We start from the raw sequence: 19,738 nt of genomic DNA on the forward strand, positions 1-19,738 counted from the left end.
GCTACGCAAGATAGTTGCCTTCTAATATCGTTTTAAAGAAAGTGTCGTACCTACCTATATCTTATCATGTGACCTATCATTAAACGACAACCAAGCACTAATTTACGTCTAAACTATGGAGACCAAAAACTTGGCATTTTCCTTGGAATTTGAAGCCATACAAAATGAACGTAATAGGCTTCTTTGTTTGTTTTTGGAAATCTATTCTCTTGGGAGTAAGGACAAATTACACTTAAAGACATTTGAAGGCCTTGGGCTCTCGTTGACGCTATAGGTACCTACCTACATATGCTGCGTTCAGCGTCATGTAATTATCTCTATAAATTTTCAAAAAGTTAACAAAATTCGTGTGAGGTATAGCTATTTAGGTATTCATAATTGTCCTCTTTACTGTAGAGCTTAATTGTAATACCTAAATCTGTAAGGTTGCATGGTACAGTCAGCAGCAGAAGTTGCTAAGCGGGAAAGATGTCCAAAATTATCTTAACGCGACTTTACTGTTAAGAGAATAAGAGGGTGTCAAGGGAATTTTGAACACCTCGCCCGCTTAGCAACTTCTGCTGCTGACTGACCTACACCTATCGCCAGATTAAAATGACTGATTCGTCCGGGTACGGCCAGTCATACTCGTATTTAGAATAATTGATATGAACCAAATTGATAAATACAAACTGTCTATGTAGCGCTACGCCATCCTCAATTTGGCGCGTGAACCAATTACGAGTTGACAGTGTCGCCAACTTTCAGTAAAACACCGCAATAAAGTGCGATATCCCGCTGCGAGAACGCTTTATTTTCCTATAAAAGCGTTTTATCCACGTATAAAAGCTTAAATCCGCGCGGAGCTTTCTCCGGGCAAAAAGAGTATTAGAGCGCTCGGAGCAACATGGCAGCGGCACGCCCATTGCGGGGCGAGGCGAGCCACGCGGCGCGTCATTGGCGGGCGCCGCCTCCGGGCCGCCCGCCGCGCCCGCGCCGCCGGCTGGCCGCTGCGCGCCCAGCTCGCAGTCACACCGACCCGAGCCGCGCGACCCGACGTGCAGCGTGCATCGCTTCTCGTACTCTCCGCGCGACTTTCGGACTAACACTCAAACTAGTGAACTCTAACTATCAGTGAAGTGATACTAATATAAATAAACAATAAACGAGTGCGAGCCATCGCACACAAGAAGCCGAGGAACTTACACTTTGAAAGTGCAGCAGTAGGGCAGGCTTTAGAACGGCGCGTGCGGCGATGCGAGTGCGGAAGTGGCATTGTACCGTTTAGCACTCGGTGCGCTAATTTTGTGACTGTTCCCGAGCTATGTGGGTGCGGTGACGGGGCTGCAGCAGATTGGTCCGGAGGGTCCGCGTGCGCTGGATGCGGTAAGGGGCGCGACGGGCGACGCGAGCCCCGCCGGTGCCGGCGGCGCCGTGGCGATGACGGTGCAGCGCGACGAGCGCGAGGCGCGCGCGCCGCGCACCAGGTTTATGATCACGGACATCCTGGACGCGGCCCCGCGTGACCTCAGCGCGCACCGGGACTCCGATTCCGACCGATCAGCCACCGACTCACCAGGTCAGTACTCACACAACGCACCACTCCATTTACCTCATTTTTCCATACCAAGCCAATCAGAAATCGTAGGGTACCCCATCAGGTAAACGGACCACCTAGGTACACTCGGTAGCATTTCAAAACCCTCCATAATACCTAAAGACAAACAATATACCTACAAATAGTAAACCCACGGTCTTACAAAAAATTCGTGACGAACATTATAAAAGCCACCATATAATTGTTAGCCTCGTAGACCGGGCGTAGCTGTCGATGTCGTAGCGACCAGCAAAAGAGTTCAACTGAACAATTAAATCGTACCTACATATAATAAAAACTCTACCTATGGATTTCCGGAAAAACGATACGCCTCAGTATCAAAAGGTTAAAAAGATTTGACCAAAATTGATGAGAAAATGTATAAATTTACTTTATGCGTAATTAGGTAGGTATTCATTAACGAATGTTGAACAGGAAAAATTTTATATACTTTTTCAGCTATGTCCGGAAGTTCCTATTTCCTAATCAATTATGTGTAATGTAATGTAAGCTCTGCCTGCCATGCGAAGGGTCAATTTATATCTCTAATTCTTGTTACCCAGGGACGTGTCGAAAAATTGAATCATTTAAATTAAGTATTTGATTTATATATATATGTTAACTTTTTTGTCCGGGTAGTCTACAGGCTCAGCAGTTAGTTATCGGGCCCAATTCGTCGTAACTGACTGCTAGAGCCGTCCCTGTGTGTCAAGAATCTGTATGTGCTGTGTACACTTTCTGTCACTAACTCTGCCAGGCTCTAGGTTCAACAGGACGGCGGCGGCTCCGGCGATAGACAGGTGATCAAACATTACTTACAGCTTACAGTTGGATTTCATACTTCACTATTCAAGATAACTTGGTTTAAATATACTTATCCGACTAGGATATCAACAAGTACTTACCTCAATTTTGACGCGTTAAGAGACCGACGCGACGTGGTTACATGTACTTACCTAATATAAATAATGAACAGGATACACTTTAACTAATTTACGAATAGCCAGTATTATACTGATTCTCAAAGGGGCATCAATTTAGGAAGGATCTGTTTTAAACTATTTTGATAATGTTACTGAAAATGTGAAATCATATCACACATATACTCACATACATATATAATATATGTACCTACATATAAATAATTGCACGTTGCGGCATTGTGCATTCCATGTTTTTTTTTGCAGTAGGATTACTTTAGGTAGTTATTAATCTCTTATTTGAATTTTCCTATAAGTAATTCCGTATTTATGTTGTAAATAATTACATTTGTTATGGGTGTAAAGTACCTATGTGAAATTCTAACACTTTACATTGATGACAGGGGACAAAAACATTGAAATACGCTAAAACTACTCTAAACATAAAGTTAATAAAAAGTATAACTTGAATTACAATATAACTGTTTAATATAAAATAAATATATAATAATTTATGACTTAACTTAAGTAAATCATATACCTCTAATTTTGTTCTAAATTGCGATGTACCTACTAAAAATAATGAACGAAAAACAGTTAGGAACGTGCTTCATGAAATTGGTTAGTTAGTTAGGTATTCATACACGTTTGTCAATCTAACAACAAATTATTGATAATTGTTTGTCCCTATCCGTCATTTTGACATTTCTGTTTATTAGAAAGAGATAAAACAGAGGCTTGCCAAGTTTTATGACTTTTATGAATAAGGGGGTTAATATGTAGGTATGTAATTCTAATCGCTTCAGCCTCGGGTTTGTATACTTACGTAGAAAGTAAATATTTCATAAGTAAGTAAACGTGTTATAAATAGTAGCATTTACCTATAATCTTAATAACTTACTCACCCACTAAACAACAATCACAATAGCTAGGTACTCGTGATTGATGATTTATGTGACTGTTCCTCGCTTAAATCCAAGTCGTAACCTATGCGATAAGATCTAGGAGGGTGTACAGTAGCAATACGGACAATTAGACTTATTCTAGCCGTAACATTTTAATTCAAACCATTAAATTATAGTAATATTCGAATATCTAAACTTTATTAAAGTGGTTTCACATGCACCTACAACTTAATTCAAGATACCTAATTGGGTATTATCGAGTATTTATTAATCTAGTATTATTATGTAAATACATATATGTAACATACCTACGTAAGTTAAAGGGATAAAATAAATGCAAGTTAGTACCTCTTAAAAAACGTTATTTGTGTTGGAAAACCCTTTTAAGTACAGATGTGCAACTGGCGGTAAGGTTGAAAAGTTTTCAGATATTTCAGAACAATTTCACAGGAAACTTTAATTTTGGAAATGTACAATTTCGGTTCCCATACAAAAATATGAGATGTTTCCGATTTGTTTCCATTTAGAAATTTAGCAATTTTGGAAACTTTCCGACGGCACATCAGTTACCCTTAAGTTTCGTACTTGAGCTATAAAATTGCATAAATAATAAAAATCCACCACAAAAGTGTACTTAAGTAATAAATTAAAGTCACGCAAGACGCTTATGCTTGTTCGTATTTAGAAGCCGTATCTCTCACGGTTATCTCGAGATTATATCGCTGAGTGCATTAAGCATCGACGAATTTAACAATTATTACAAGGAACATTTACAATGTCCGAGCAAGTTTATTAATTGATGGAAACGTTTGTAAATAAAGGCTAAAGTTTATTATAGCACCTTTATAGGAAAATCTTTCAGCCATTATGATGATCTAATGATAGCAAAAAAAACAGTTTAAATATGTGTAGGATTAAGTGTGGTCTAAATAATTTAACTATATTTTAAGTTTTTTATAATATAATATCATGTGTAATACACCCAATAAAAATGAACAATATTATAATATTGATTTAGAAAGAAAAGTAAACACTAAAATAGTAAATTTTATGCACATAATAAATCATTCGCCTCGTTTACTTTGTCTTTTAATTTATTCATAAACCGTCATTGGTTACTAAACACGAGTTGTAAAACATAAAAAGTGCATTAAAGCCGAATGCCTCGCGTCGGCCTGGCGGCGGCGTCGGCGCGCCCGATACGAGAAGGATTTTGTCGCCCCAGCCGCGACCGCTGTGACCGATCGTTGTCCAATATGTAGTTATTATAGGCAACTCTGACCATTTATACAGCTATTCAAGCGCGGTATTGTACTTAATTTTATAAACAAACATTTTAAATTTGGAGCACAATCTACCTTATTTCGAAGTATGACAGATACCTTTACTCGTTTACTCGTAAGTTCCCAAAATAACTAGGTACCTACCAAATCTTGTGATTATTTTTAGGTGTATTTAAATCAACAAAAGAGCTAAACGAACTTCCTTAGTTTAGTGTTTCAAGATTTTGCAAGTTATAGAATAGGTACCCATAGTCATAAATGCATATCTGATCAACTGCCCTATTTGGAGGTAGTAACTAAGGAAACATGCATATTGGAGTGCCCGGCTTGCGCCAGTATCAAAATGCATGCACACCCCATTACCGCTTGCGTACCTAGGTATAAGTAGATGAAACTTTCTTTTAGGTAGTTCCTTTTATTATCTATGCCATGCGCCATGTAATCTTAGCATCGTTACAGTTCCTCATTAAATTTAATTCGGTTGAGCCCCGTACTAATTAGTCAGTAGATGTACAATATAATGACTCGTTACCAGAATATGTTAAAATGCATTTTTGTATTGTTCAAGTAGCAAAACAACAGGTGGACGTTGATAAACGGTCACCGCGGCTCTTAGCATAAACAACGCATTAATTTGCGGAAACATTAAAAACATTTAAAACAAAGTTTACTCCATTAGACGCATTTAATAATTGACTGCCCCTTCCAGATAACCGGAAGAACACACACCGAAAGATTCGTATTATGAGAGCCTTCAGTGATAAATTCCAAAAAATGCTCTTCGATCGTCGTAAAAGTGAATTAACAAATTTAGATAAGGCTTTACAAATGTTTGAGTTTCGATCGCATTACCCGTCGACGATTTAATAGACAAGCCGATAAAGCCGAGGCGTTAAATAAATTAAATAATAAAACGTATAATGGGCGCGATAAATACAACCCGTTCGTACCTCGCTCTCGAGATAAGTAAGCCCTTATAAAACGGACCAAATTAATCCCGGCTGAAAGGGCACTCCACGTCACAAGGGAAAAAAAACTGACGTCATAATCAGCTTTTTGTCAAATGTCAAGCTACGATTGCTTTTTAAAATTTTAAATAGCTCCCCGAAATTTCAAATATCCGCACCATACTGGGCGACGTACAGTCACGCGCAGTCGGTGCCGCCGGCGTGGACTTCATACGAAAGTCCAACTCGTAAGTTGTCTTTAGCGAGGACACCCAAGCTATTATTTTCTTTACAATATACGTTATCTCATGAATTTACCTCCCAATTACTGACTTTAACATCCGCTGGCAGCAATTAAACATCTCATGCAACTGTAAATACTAAACTTCTCGCCGTCGTAATTTAAAAACCCACTTACCAAGAATGTGAAAAACACAACGTTTAGAGCAATTAGCGCTCATACAACTCCCGCTGACAATTTAACTAATTAATCTATGGTTAATACTAAGGTCTACGGCCCGTCGGTCCCAATAACTATTGTGCCAGTTACACGCTTAAAATATGTGGAAGACTTCTATTTGTATTCTATTTCTATTTCGGTCATTCAAGAATGCCTACTTACCTCGTTTACGTTGACATTACTCTTCAATAGGTGTTATCGCACTCATTGTCCAAGCAGAATTTATTGCGGGAGTGTGGTTATAATTTGACTTTAAGGGTTGATGTGGTCATAATCAGTAGGTACACCTTCATTTTGTAAAATTAATATTAAACTTAGTTTTGGCATCGGTTGTACTTGTTTATTCTCGGTCACCGCCCGTTACTTGAAATATCAAACCTAACCTCAAATGCACGTCAGCGCTTCGCTAAGCAGCTTAACCTACCCCGTCGCTTGAGCTACAAAACTAAACCTTATGCCCCTACAAATTAATTTCAAATCAGCGCTTGATGACTTCGAATGGTGACTTTTAGCATAATCGTAAAGGCGAGATGAAGGTAACGATTCTTTCATCGCTTTAAGTTGATAACATCAAAACTTTTTATTGTGACAATAAATAGATATCATTGATATAAATAGGGCCAGTTTGGATCCCCTTATAATACTATTCGCGGCTTTACGTCGCGTTTGACAGGAGATGCGAGGTGTGAAATCGAGTCCGGTTTAAAATAAGTAGGTAGGCATAAAAGTTGTCTCGAGATTTCTCGGGGAGCTTTTTTTCGTTGAGGATTATTTCCAGTTTGTTTAGTTGGACTAATGTTGGAAATGTCGGCCGAATAAGCCGTTAATTTAATCCTAAACCGTACGGGAAATATTGGCTTATTATACCTAACTTATATTAAAAAAAACTTTTTCATAGATGCATTGAATTAATTTTTTTAATTACTTATTTCTATGTCCATATTTAAGTTTCAGTAGGTATTACATGAAATAACTTTAATTGATAGGAACAAATTTATCATGTACCTACTATGAATACCTATTTCTTATTATAAGTATGAATTATGAGTCATAAATTACACACAAATGGCGTTTTTAAACAGAAAACTAGCATTGTTTATTATCAATTGATAATGGCAAGAGGATGTTATTCCAATTATGTATACTTATTGCCAACTTCAGTGGAAATGTCCATTCGCTTCGAAGTATCGGAAAATGCATAATTTTTCATCCGATTTCACATCGATTTATATCAAAACATTCCGTAGCGCTGTGTCCTTTGACGACTGTTTACTTTTCATTGCGCACATTTATTTCCATGAGACTAACAAGTCTCATAGGTACATATGCAATGTTAAGTATTACAAGTGCGTAAAGTTTTTTTTATTGGAACCCGTTTTTATTTGAATCGTTATTTTTAACGTGTAACTTCTATGAGATTATGACTTATGACGTTAAAATAACACTTGCCCCATCTGGGCTATCAAAATCACTGCCATCATAGCTTGGTCTAACTCTACTACATATTTAATTTTACAGCGTTTTGGCGCGCCTAGAATAAAATTATATGTTATCTGAATAAATATCTACTCATATAGGTACTTAATAATGGTACTGAACGACTTGGCTAAAATTGTGGTAGATGGATGAATAACGAAACCAATCAAATAGGTACCTAGGTATAGTATTTTTTTATATAGGCCACAAGTATTAGGTATCGTAAATTTTACGAGTACGACCGCTAAATGAGACGATCACCAAACCGAAAAAGGTAGCTCTAGGCCTTTGAATTTGTTTTGTATTTGTGTTTGTATGAGGGCTTTGTATTTGATTTATTAATATTTTTATAAGAAATAAAAAAAGCAAATACAGAATAAACGCAAATAAAAATGTTGTGGGAGCAGGGGTACCTACTCGAATTAATCGAGGATTGGCGAGGCAAGTATTCCCACCGCATGCCGACCACAAGCGAGCATTCGTTTCAGACAATCCAGTGTAAGCAGTGAACGGATATTCCTTCACTGAGTGTAAGTGTTACGTAGCGAGATCCGTAATACTATCGCGGCGTCTTACGCACGAACAAGACGCGAACGCGAAGCGGTGCGGCGCGGTAGAAACAATGCTTTTCTGAATAGAGAGCGATCTCTTTGCGAACGAGAAGCGGCGCGGCGCGCTCAATCGGCTTGATTTTAGACGCGGCTTAAAGCGTGGCGCATGTAGAATTACCACATTTGATTTGATTAGTTGGCCCACATTTGATTTCGTAATAGGTTTTTCCGTAATCTATAGGCAAAAACTATTTTCAGCAATTTTTTAATATTTTTTTTGGTTTCAGCGAAATTGATGGTCACCATTTTTCTTTATTATTATTATTTTACTTCCTTGTTAGATATTTGATTTTATTTATATTTTGCACGCAACAATTACTGTAGCACACAATACAAAAATCGACTTCATTAAATAGGAATAAAGTCGATTACTTCTAGCATTAAACTATAGAACATTTCAAATCCCACTAATGCGTTGAATCCGCGCGCACGTGTAAGCACGAGGCCATCACATCGCGCCGCGCCGCGCCGTTTGGCCTTTGTGTCGATCGCTCACCTAGAACACTTAAGATCGCTCACGTAGGACGCAGCGTATGCGTGATTGGAGATCACCCGTAGGAACAGCGGTTATAAGATCTATATGATCGCCGGGCACTTGCGAACGGGGCTATAAATATATCGGGCCCGACACGATGACTCTTGCAAGGGTCGTGATCCGACGCCGACGGCCAGGCTGAGTTTTCCGTTTCACAAAATGTCAGAATATTTGAAGTCACCGGGCCCGTTCGCAATGGCCGGCGACCGTGTGGGTCTAATAATCCCTTGTCCTGCGGTTCACCGGAGGCAAAGGTTCGGTGAGCGATGGGAGCCTGCGCCCGCGCCGCGATCACACGTTCGCCATTATAGATCAATTAATTTCTTGCATCGTCGCTCTCACTCGCAGCTGTGATTAGGCGAATTGTATAAACGGTAACACGATTAAGTACCTGAACTAGTAGCTGCCGGGTTGTTTAATTGCAATTAAATTAAACCTATTAAAAGTAATTGCTTTTTTCTTGTTTCGTACCTAATATGAAAGTTTACAAACGACGATATGCATATGAAAGGTGACGAAATGGGTACAAGCCAAGTGCTACTGTCCGTTAAAACTGGGTTTTTTCGCGATCCGAAATGATTTGTCCGTTTTGTTAAAAGATTACCCGCACCGAATTACTTTTATTTATGGTGTTAGTTTTGTATATAGGTAAGGCACTTATAGCCTTAGCCAATAGGTAGTCCGAGACCATAATGATGCCTTTCACCCGAGTCCTTTCACTCCATTTTTCATTTCGAATACGAGGAAAGTAAAATGCATGTGTTTTTTTTTAAACATGACTAAGTAGGTATACATTTTTTAGTATTTTTTTAGAGTACTTTCAATTAACTATTTAGGCCAAAGTATCGTTATTTATGGAATGGGGAGTCAAATATCAGAATGGAAATTGTATAACAAATGCATTTATACCCAAATTTGAATTCCTTATCGTAAAAAAATTAATATGAAAGGTATACATTGTTTTTGGAAAACGCTCTCTACAAATTTATTTCGTTACTCCTACTTCATAAATGTTATATTAATAGGATGCAAATCAGTAAGTACCTTCTACACGTGCATAAAATAAATATAAATAAAGTACTTATAAACTCCAGACAGTACGGCCTTCTTGAGCACCTCGCATTATAGTAAGGTTCCTTTCTCTTTCTAACAGAAATCAACCTCGGCCCAGCCACAATTAAAATGCAGTTAGATCAACCCACTCCCACAACTAATTACCACCGATCAACTAAGAATGTCCTTAGCTACCTGTGCGTTTGGCTATTTCATACGTAGTATCTGTATAATAGCAAGGTGTAGGTACGGTCCGAGTTCATAAACATTTTTACAAGCCCACATTCCATACATATAGTTACGTACACCACCTTATTTCAGTGTTAAACTCGTAGAGACAAGTAAATATATTTTTGAAACGTTCTAAAGACATTTGTGAACTCGACTGTACAATGCATGACTCTATTATTTGATGTAGAGGGTGGAATGGTAGTTTTAACATCACCTATTAGGAAAAGGGCTTTTTCTTCCCCGCTAGGAGGGATCAAAGTGGCACTTTTCCTCCCTGCTAGGGGGGATCAAAGTGGCACTTTTCTGTTCTAGGACACTATTTTTGTTATTTTTTGCATTCTTTTTTTAGCTTGAATAATATTTTGAAACATAATAATTGTGTCGACACTAAGATTTTTTTATTTTCCTCATAGTTTATGTGTACTACACAATAGTAGTTTGTGTTACAAGGGATCAAAATGATATATTTCCGTCAAGGGCGTACATTGAATCCTGAATGAAGCGATGGATTCTACAATAGAAGTAGAATCCTGACCGTAATGAGGCATTCAAGCGTTAACGCCCAAAACGAAATAATTTTGATACCGTGTGACACATACTGCTTTTCACATCAACTATGAGGAAAATAAAAAAAAATCTTAGTGTTGACACAATCTGATGCTTAAACAGATTATTTAAGCTAAAAAAATAATGTGCAAAAAAATGTAAGAAAGTGTTACTTTGATCCCTCCTAGCAGGGAGGAAAAGTGCCACTTTGATCCCTCCTAGCAGGGAGGAAAAGTGCCACTTTGATCCCTCCTAGCAGGGAAGAATAAGCTATTTTCCGAATAGGTGGTGTGAATATGAATGTTACACCCAGCCGCAAAAATTGCTTGAACTGCCGTAGCAGTAGCAGCAGGCCGTAGCCTTAGGGACATTTTAGGACAAAGAAAATAGTTGATAAAAGTTAACGATGACTCCAAATAATACAAGCAAAAAATATACCCGAAAGAAATGTTTACATACCTAACAGTAACAATAGTAGATTGTTAACCAAGGGATGAAATGGTGCCTTTAACCCGAGTTTAAAAACTTTACTTTCCATTTCGAATAGGTAAGTGGAAAGTAAAATACGTAAGTACATATGTATATGTCGGCGGCAGATCGTAAAATCGGGCATATCAAGATATTCCTAGGCATATCATGAAAAGCCGCCATTTCAAATCTGACTAACGACTACCAGCCATATCGTTTAAACCTCAACGTTTGACGATTTGCCTGGCAACGTTTAGGCATATCAAATAAGTAGGGTGTGATATTCCTAGGCAGATCATGAAACGCCGGCATTTCATGATCTGCCTAGCGAACACCACCCAAGTAGCACAGATTAGCTGTATAGCAGCCGCATAATGAAGTACGAATACGCTTGAAGCTGGAATATAAAAGCTGCATAAGAGCTGTATAAGCGTCTTTTCAGCTTTTATAACTCTTAAATGGGCACAAATTAGGCAGCCTTAAGTTCACATAGCTACTTAAGAGCGTTGTAGCAGCAATTTAACGGAATTATAAGGGGTAACAGGAGTTATAAGAGGTGTATATTGGCTGGGTAAGAGACCACCAGTTACCCTTTATTCAGCTAATATGTCACATGTGCGCCCTAATACCGGGAAAGATTGACGTTGGGCTGAATAAAAGATAATTAATAACATACTTTTACACCTCTGCCTTAAAAATCAGCTATTATATTTAGTATAGTGACGACGAACGCAGAGGTGAATATATTTATATTGAAGCAAAAACGTTAAGCGCAACGACACCATAAGTCATTTTGTTAAAGTGTTTAGTTAAATGTTTGTACATGATCTTTTATATATTAATGCGAGAAAGATGTTTGGGAATGCAAGTTTATTGACATTATACATATACATTATCTAAGAAAATTTCAGTGCGCCACGAAAATAATCAGTCTTTATTTAAATTAATGATATAAATAAGCTATGTGTAAATTTATTTCAGTGGTTTGGACAGAATTATGAGATAAAAAGTTAATAATACGTTATAGGAAGTACTAAACTAAAGATTTAGGTTAAGAACTCAGGCACAAAACCATATTGTTACCCTGAAAAGTTGGAAAAGCAATTTCAATTTTGTAGGTTATATACAATAAAATGGCGGTCAATGTTAAAAAGCAACGTGAACCGTTAAAATTCTTATATGCAGCATACGACTGTTATATATCTGATAAAGATACTTAAGTGAACCACTATAAAGTCCAAGTCGTTATTTCGATACACTAGTGAACCTCTAAACAGTTATAAGGCATCTTATGAACGTTTTAACAGCCGCTATGCAGACAGTCCCAATGGTAGTATAATAGGCTGCTTAGTGGTAAACATGTTCAGCGCTAAGCCGTATTATGCGCCACATGTGTTCGATTATACGTCTATTGGTTTCATAATAATTCACTCGTTCTCCCTTATAATAAGTCAGCGAAATAAAAGCTGCTTTAGCGGTAAACATGTTCAGCGATAAGCTGTATTATGCGCCCCATGTGTTCCATTATACGTCTATTGGCTTCATAATAGTTCATTCGTGCTTCCTCAAAAAGTCAGAATAATAAAAGCTGTTTAGCGGTAAACATGTTCAGCTATAAGCTGTATTATGCGCCCCATGTGTTCCATTTATACGTCTATTGGCTTCATATTAGTTCACTCGTGCTCCCTTAAAAGTCAGCGTAATAAAAGCTGCTTAGCGGTAAACATGTTCAGCGATAAGCTGTATTATGCGCCACGTGTGTTCCATTATACGTCTATTGGCTTCATAATAGTTCATTCGTGCTTCCTTAAAAAGTCAGCGTAATAAAAGCTACTTAGCGGTAAACACGTTCAGCGATAAGCTGTATTATGCGGCACATGTGTTCCATTATACGTCTATTAGCTTCATATTAGTTCACTCGTGCTCCCTTAAAAGTCAGTGTAATAAAAGCTGCTTAGTGGTAAACATGTTAAGCGACAAGCTGTATTATGTGCCACATGTGTTCCATTATACGTCTATTAGCTTCATAATAGTTCACTTGTGCTCCCTTAATAAGTCAACGTAATAAAAGTCCACAATTACCTCCTTATACAGCACATGGCGTAATTTTATCCACTAAACAAGCCTTATAACGGTTAAAGCATTTGATAACCCTTAAAGCTGTATAGGGTCGTAGCAAATATACCTTTATATCACTCTTTGCGTATTAATGGTAGTTTTCAGAGCCGTAATGCAGCTTTTAATCAGCCCTAAGCTATATAAATATCACTGAGATCTATTATACAGCTGTAGGACCACGAGTGTGCTCTTATAAGTGTCTTAATACGCACAGAGCGTTAGATAGAACTAAAAGTGAGTAGTTATAGAGCTATCTGTGCTACTTGGGCAGCCATATCGTGCAAACCTCAAGGGGTGATATTCCTAGTCAGATCATGAAACGCCGGCATTTCATGATCTGCCTAGCGAACACCAGCCATATCGTGCAAACCTCAAAGGGTGATATTCCTAGTCAGATCATGAAACGCCGGCATTTCATGATCTGCCTAGCGAACACCAGCCATATCGTGCAAACCTATCACCCCTTGAGGCAGATCATGAAATGCCGGCGTTTCATGATCTGCCTAGGAAATCTAGGAATATCACCTAGCTACCTACGCATGCTGCTCAAACGCCACATAGAATGCAGCGCCACCAGTGGCAAATAAAGGAATTATTTTACGATGCGCCCGGTATGAACCTAGGAATATCAACGAATGCATTGCTCTGATCGATCTGCCGCCTCTTTTATAAGGCACATCGTGATATGCCTGGGCAAATGTTAGTCAGATCGAGAAATGGCGGCGTTTCATGATATGCCTAGGAATATCTCGATATGCCCGGTTTTACGATCTGCCGCCGTAATTAACAATATAGGTAAAAATATAGTTATTTATGGAATGGGGAGTTAATTATCAGAATGAAATTGTACAACAAATACAAATAAAATATTAATATAAAATAAAATAAAAATTTAAACAAAATTATAATTGCTTATAAAAAAGAAAAGAAAAAACGTACTTAGAAAGTACAGTGATCTGGAGCAGAAACGTGTCATTTTCTGCACACTTTTTTATGAAAAATAGAGTGTTTAACTCGGGTTAAAGGCACCATTTCAGTGTCGGACTATAGGCGATCTCACTGCTTTCGAGCGCCAAACTACCTCGACAGAAATGGGTCCTTTCATCCCTTGGTTAACAATCTACTATTGTTACTACTTACACAAAAAATGGCGCATTTAAGGCGCTCAGGAGAAAAAGATATTTCTATGAAAGGTTCACGATAAAAAATCACCAAAGTTCCTGTTGTACTCTTAGTAGGTACCAATATTTACAGGGAAATCTTTTCGTCAATGTCAAAAAAATAATGAGCTGATGAAAATATTGAAACTACAATTGAGAAATCTAAACGTGTTTGCTTAATATATTCCATAAACATAACCAAATAGAACAACAGCTTTATTGCACTAAAGTGGATATTCAATCAACAGATTACATTATGCAAATCGGCTAGGAGGCTTGTCCTTTATGTAGACAGTCGCACAGACGGCCGCCACGTACCTATTATTTTAATTACAAGTAATTGAGTCACGGTCATACACATGTAAAAGCATTCACCTGTCCTTTAACATGGCTTGTAAAATATATTTACTTTAAACAATTGGACGAAACAACTGTATGTAAGCAAACAATTAATTGCTCTGGTAAACAGATATCCAAAGAATGATAGAGTTTACTTAGTATAAATTTAGATTTTATATCAATTCCAGATCATAGTCTGTTCATGCGGTTTGACACATTCTGTTTTTAGCCGCTGAACGTTTTCAGTACCGAAAACAAACATAGTACCTAAATTTAGGGTTGCCAACTTTTTTTTGGTAGACTATAGTATTTTCCAGAATAAGGCATCAAAAATATAGTACATTTCAAAAAAATATAGTACTTTTAGATAAAATACTAAACATGTGTGTAATATACGTTTAATCGGAAATATAGTATTTTAGCGTACTATATATTATATAGTATTTTTCCAAAAGTATATAGTACAGAGAGCCAAAATATAGTACAATACTATATAATATAGTACGGTTGGCAACCCTATACCTAATACCACTTATGTGTAAGTAGGTACGTACTCGTCTTTTCGGACCCGCGCTTTTGCTAAAGCATCTCCACGCTCTGTAGGTTAGTAATCGATACGGCGGTCGCTTACTATTAGACTATTTTCCAATCCAAGTCGACCCCGAGTAAGATTGGTAAATATTTGAAGACAACATACCTATAATATAGTGGATATAATATATTGTTGTCATTATTATTAATGTAAGACTAATTAGTAGTGACATAGATAATTTTACTTTTGGACTTACATTTTGTAATTCGTAACGGCTGCTATTTAACTGATCACCAGATTTAGTAAAATTTAATACCAAAAAAATCTATTTTACCACCCTAAAATAATAAATGATCACCAAAATTATAACACCATTTTAATGTGAAATGATTACCAATTTTATTACATTTTACTATCCTATTAAAGGAAATGACACTAAACTAATCATTATTAACCCAAAAATAGTAAATGATTAAAAAATTAAAAACCCCATTTTAATGTGAAATGATAACCAAATTTTTACATCTTGCTATCCTATTAAAGAAAATGACACCAAAATAATCATTGTAAACCCAAAAATAGTAAATGACCACCAAAATTAGAACACCATTTTAATGTAAAATTGTAACCAAATTTTTAAATCTTGCTATCTTATTAAAGCAAATGACTCCAAAATAATCATTGTAAACCCAAAAATAGTAAATGACCATCAAAATTGTAACCACATTTTAATTAAAAATGTGGAAATATTTAATATATCGTTATCCTATTAAATTTATTAATCCACTTCGTCACCATTTTCTAGTAGCATTTTATTTCTGTAACAGTCGCAGTCTGTGACCTTACCCACTTTTCTAGTAGGATTTCGTTTCTGTAAGGGTCGCAGTTCAAACCTAACCTAACCCACTTTTCTAGTAGCATTTCGTTTCTGTAAGGGTCGCAGTTCAAAACTAACCTAACCCACTTTTCTAGTAGCATTTCGTTTCTGTAAGGGTCGCAGTTCAAACCTAACCTAACCCACTTTTCTGATAGCAGTTTGGTTCTGTAAGGGTCGCAGTTCAAACCTAACCTAACCCACTTTTCTAGTAACATTTCGTTTCTGTAAAGGTCGCAGTTCAAACCAGTGTTGGCCGAAAGTTAATGCGAATTGAAAATGTTGGCCATTAACCATTATAAATTGAACCTTAAACCGTAACGGACGATTACAGATTACGGTTCAATTTATAATGGTTAATGGCCAGCATTTTCAATTTGGATTAACTTTCGGCCAACACTGGTTCAAACCTAGCCTAACCCACTTTTCTAGTAGCATTTCTTTTCTGTAAGTGTCGCAGTTTAAACCTAACCTAACCCACTTTTCTAGTAGCATTTCGTTTCTGTAAGGGTCGCAGTTCAAACCTAACCTACTTTTCTGATAGCAGTTTGGTTCTGTAAGGGTCGCAGTTCAAACCTAACCTAACCCACTTTTTTAGTAGCATTTTGTTTCTGTAAGGGTCGCAGTTCAAACCTAACATAACCCACTTTTCTAGTAGCATTTAGTTTCTATAAGGGTCTTAGTTCCTACCTATCCTAACCCACTTTTCTAGTAGAGTTTCTTTTCTGTAAGGGTCGCAGTTCAAACCTAACCTAACCCACTATTTTAGCAGCATTTCGTTTCTGTAAGGATCGCAGTTCTAACCTAACCTAACCCACTTATCTGATAGCAGTTCGGTTCTGTGAGGATCGCAGTTCTAACCTAACCTAACCTAACCCACTTTTATAGTAGCATTTCGTTTCTGTAAAGGTCGCAGTTCAAACCTAACCTACTTTTCTAGTACCATTTCGTTTCTGTAAGTGTCGCAGTGCTAACCTAACCTAACCCACTTAACTGACAGATAGCAGTTTAACCTACTTTTCTAGTAGCATAACGAAATGCTACTAGAAAAGTAGGTTAGGTTAGGTAGGTATGCGGTGCGGGGTACGGGGGGTTGAGCGGGAGGGGCTAGTAATTTTGGCATCATTTTACTTTATTTGGTAATATGAATACATTTTTTGGTAATCATAGTGGTTTATTTAGGTAAAAATATCGCATTAATTTGGTATTGAAGATTTGGTGATCATTAATGATTTTTGTTGATCATTCAATATATTTGGTATTTGAATACAATTTGAAGTGCAGTCGTTATTAAATCGGTGGTACTTTTGTATTTTTAGGCCTTATTTTTTTGGTGTTCAGTAATTTTTTTTGGTAAGCATGATTTTTTTATTTAGGGTACCAAAGTATTTTTTGGTGGTCATTATATTTGTAGCCATTCGTAACCTGCATAAGCTGCTACGAGTAGGTACGTAAGTGGTTGCAGATAGTAGTATATTATTAGTAGATACTTAGCCCTGCACGTTGTGACCATAGAAATCCCTTGAAGTTTGATATCGGTATGAGATGACAGCTGCCGTTACACAATAATTTCTTTAATATTTCTCCCGCACTAATTCTTGCAGCTTTAATCATAAAACAACACAAAGTGAAATGTAAGGTGGTAGGGTACGTAGGTACCTACTTACATGTACATGGGTGGCAAGCCACAACCGCCGCCACACTCGGCTGAGCTAATTCCTTACACATTACTCTTAATCCTTCGTCAAACCAACAATCTTGGACACAGATATTAAATATTTATTAAATACTCCTATATGTACTTACTTTTAAATTAAAACCGAATAAACTATAGGAAAGCTTTGCTTTTACAGCGGCTTTTCAAGAATTTAATCAATCAGTACGATAGTTCTCATGACAAATATTTTTTTAATAGTATAATTAGTTATTTAAAAATAAAAATGCCTTTTTGGCTTAGATATTGACAACCGAAAAACCACAAAATGCCAATGTTGCAAGCTGTTTTATAGATTAAACAATTTAAGAAACAAAGAAATCATAGTATCTATCAGAAAAACAATATGTGGAATGCCGAGAGTGTAAGAATTAGTGGAAAGTGTAGGCTTCTTTGTTAGCCGCTTCCAGCGTCCGAGCACTCCGAGCACGGAGCAGCGCAGAGGGAAGTGAGTCGGTAACCGCACGAAGCCCCGCAAGCACCACGGCTTCGCGACCAGTTTCTTTACACTTAATATCGACCAAATAAATCATGTTTAATATTCACGAAACGCATACATTAAAGACATAACATATACAAATGATGATCTTTTCTAAAATATTACCTTATATATTTGAACGAGACCTAAAAAGTACGAATGGAAAAAAACTAAGAGGCACGATATGGATACAAAAAATATAATTACCTTCCTAATTTCACTTCGGGAAACAAAACAAAACTTTTAATAGTTAATATAACTTCCACTGGGCATATTGATATTATTACCATAAACTTAAAACTCATGTATACCATAAAATGAAATCTAGCGACACATTAATTTTTTTAAACTAAGTCTCATTGGTTGCAGGTGTGAAGGATGACTCGGACGACATTTCGAGCAAGAGTTGCGGCGGGGACTCGTCGAGCCTGGCCAAGAAGCAGCGCAAGGCGCGCACGGCCTTCACCGACCACCAGCTCCAGACACTCGAGAAGTCGTTCGAGCGGCAGAAGTACCTCAGCGTGCAGGACCGCATGGAGCTGGCCGCCAAGCTGGGGCTGACCGACACGCAGGTCAAAACGTGGTACCAAAACCGACGGTGAGTTCCGGCACTCCAAAATTACCTTCTACCTTATTACTAGGCTCCAATCGTCACCGCAATTCCTATACTCGCGTCTCACAAAGTCCCTTAACAGTTCTGTCCCGTGTACCCGGCATATAATTAGAATTACTTACTATTTGTTATTCCGCTGTGTTATAGGTACCTACCTACCTATCGCTCATTAATAAGACCGTGAGGTTACTCAGCTACTTACTCGGCAATGTGGAGTGATTATGAACTAATACTTATAGAATGACAACCTATCGTCAGGAAAAGTAGGTAAGCGCTTTACATGACAATCGTGGAAAAGCTGCTTACCACGGTTGCTTACCTAACTCTTAGTGTCTAATGGAATTAAAATGTGTTACGTGGTAGATTTCAATATTTATGTTCCATAGGAATGATTTCTCGACTAAAACAAATATTTTAATCATACGATTACCTATCACGACAAAACAACCAGTAAATTATAAATACAATACCCACTATATAAATAATACACTAACCGCAATAGATCTCAAAAATAATGTTAATTTACTAAGAAATATAATTAATTTTACGATTGCGTGATGATAGTTATCGTTCGGTGTACTCGCATGGTTCTCAATTTTTTGCATGTTTAGAAAAGAATCACATTGAATTATATTAATGAATTAAAATACTATTACTATACGTGCACGTAGTCTATTACAGAATACAGATTTATTAGTAAATATAATGAGAACCTATTTCAAAACAAAAACATAACGTGTTTACCAGTTGTAGGTAGGTATAATCTAATTCTAAGGGAATGTTCGTCTAAAAATGTACTTATAAGAGTGAATGTAGCTTAGATAAGTATATCGCATCGGTAATCTGTATGAGAGAATAACATCAAAACCTTTCATGTACACTTTTTTTTCTAGTGCTCA

At 37.2% G+C, this 19,738-nt stretch overlaps 1 protein-coding gene across 1 annotated transcript in view; it reads left to right on the forward strand.

The window, feature by feature from the left end:
• Positions 1-654: 654 nt before the first annotated feature.
• LOC134804222 (homeobox protein B-H1-like) overlaps positions 655-19,738 on the forward strand; it is a 34,021-nt gene continuing 14,937 nt past the window's right edge. The window contains exons 1-2 of the mRNA XM_063777189.1: positions 655-1,558; positions 18,596-18,824. Coding sequence (XP_063633259.1) covers positions 1,420-1,558; positions 18,596-18,824 — 368 coding nt within the window. The 5' untranslated portion in view covers positions 655-1,419. The remainder of the gene's footprint in view (positions 1,559-18,595; positions 18,825-19,738) is intronic.

This window comes from Cydia splendana, chromosome Z (genome assembly GCF_910591565.1).
Source record: "Cydia splendana chromosome Z, ilCydSple1.2, whole genome shotgun sequence".
Lineage (NCBI taxonomy): Eukaryota > Metazoa > Arthropoda > Insecta > Lepidoptera > Tortricidae > Cydia > Cydia splendana.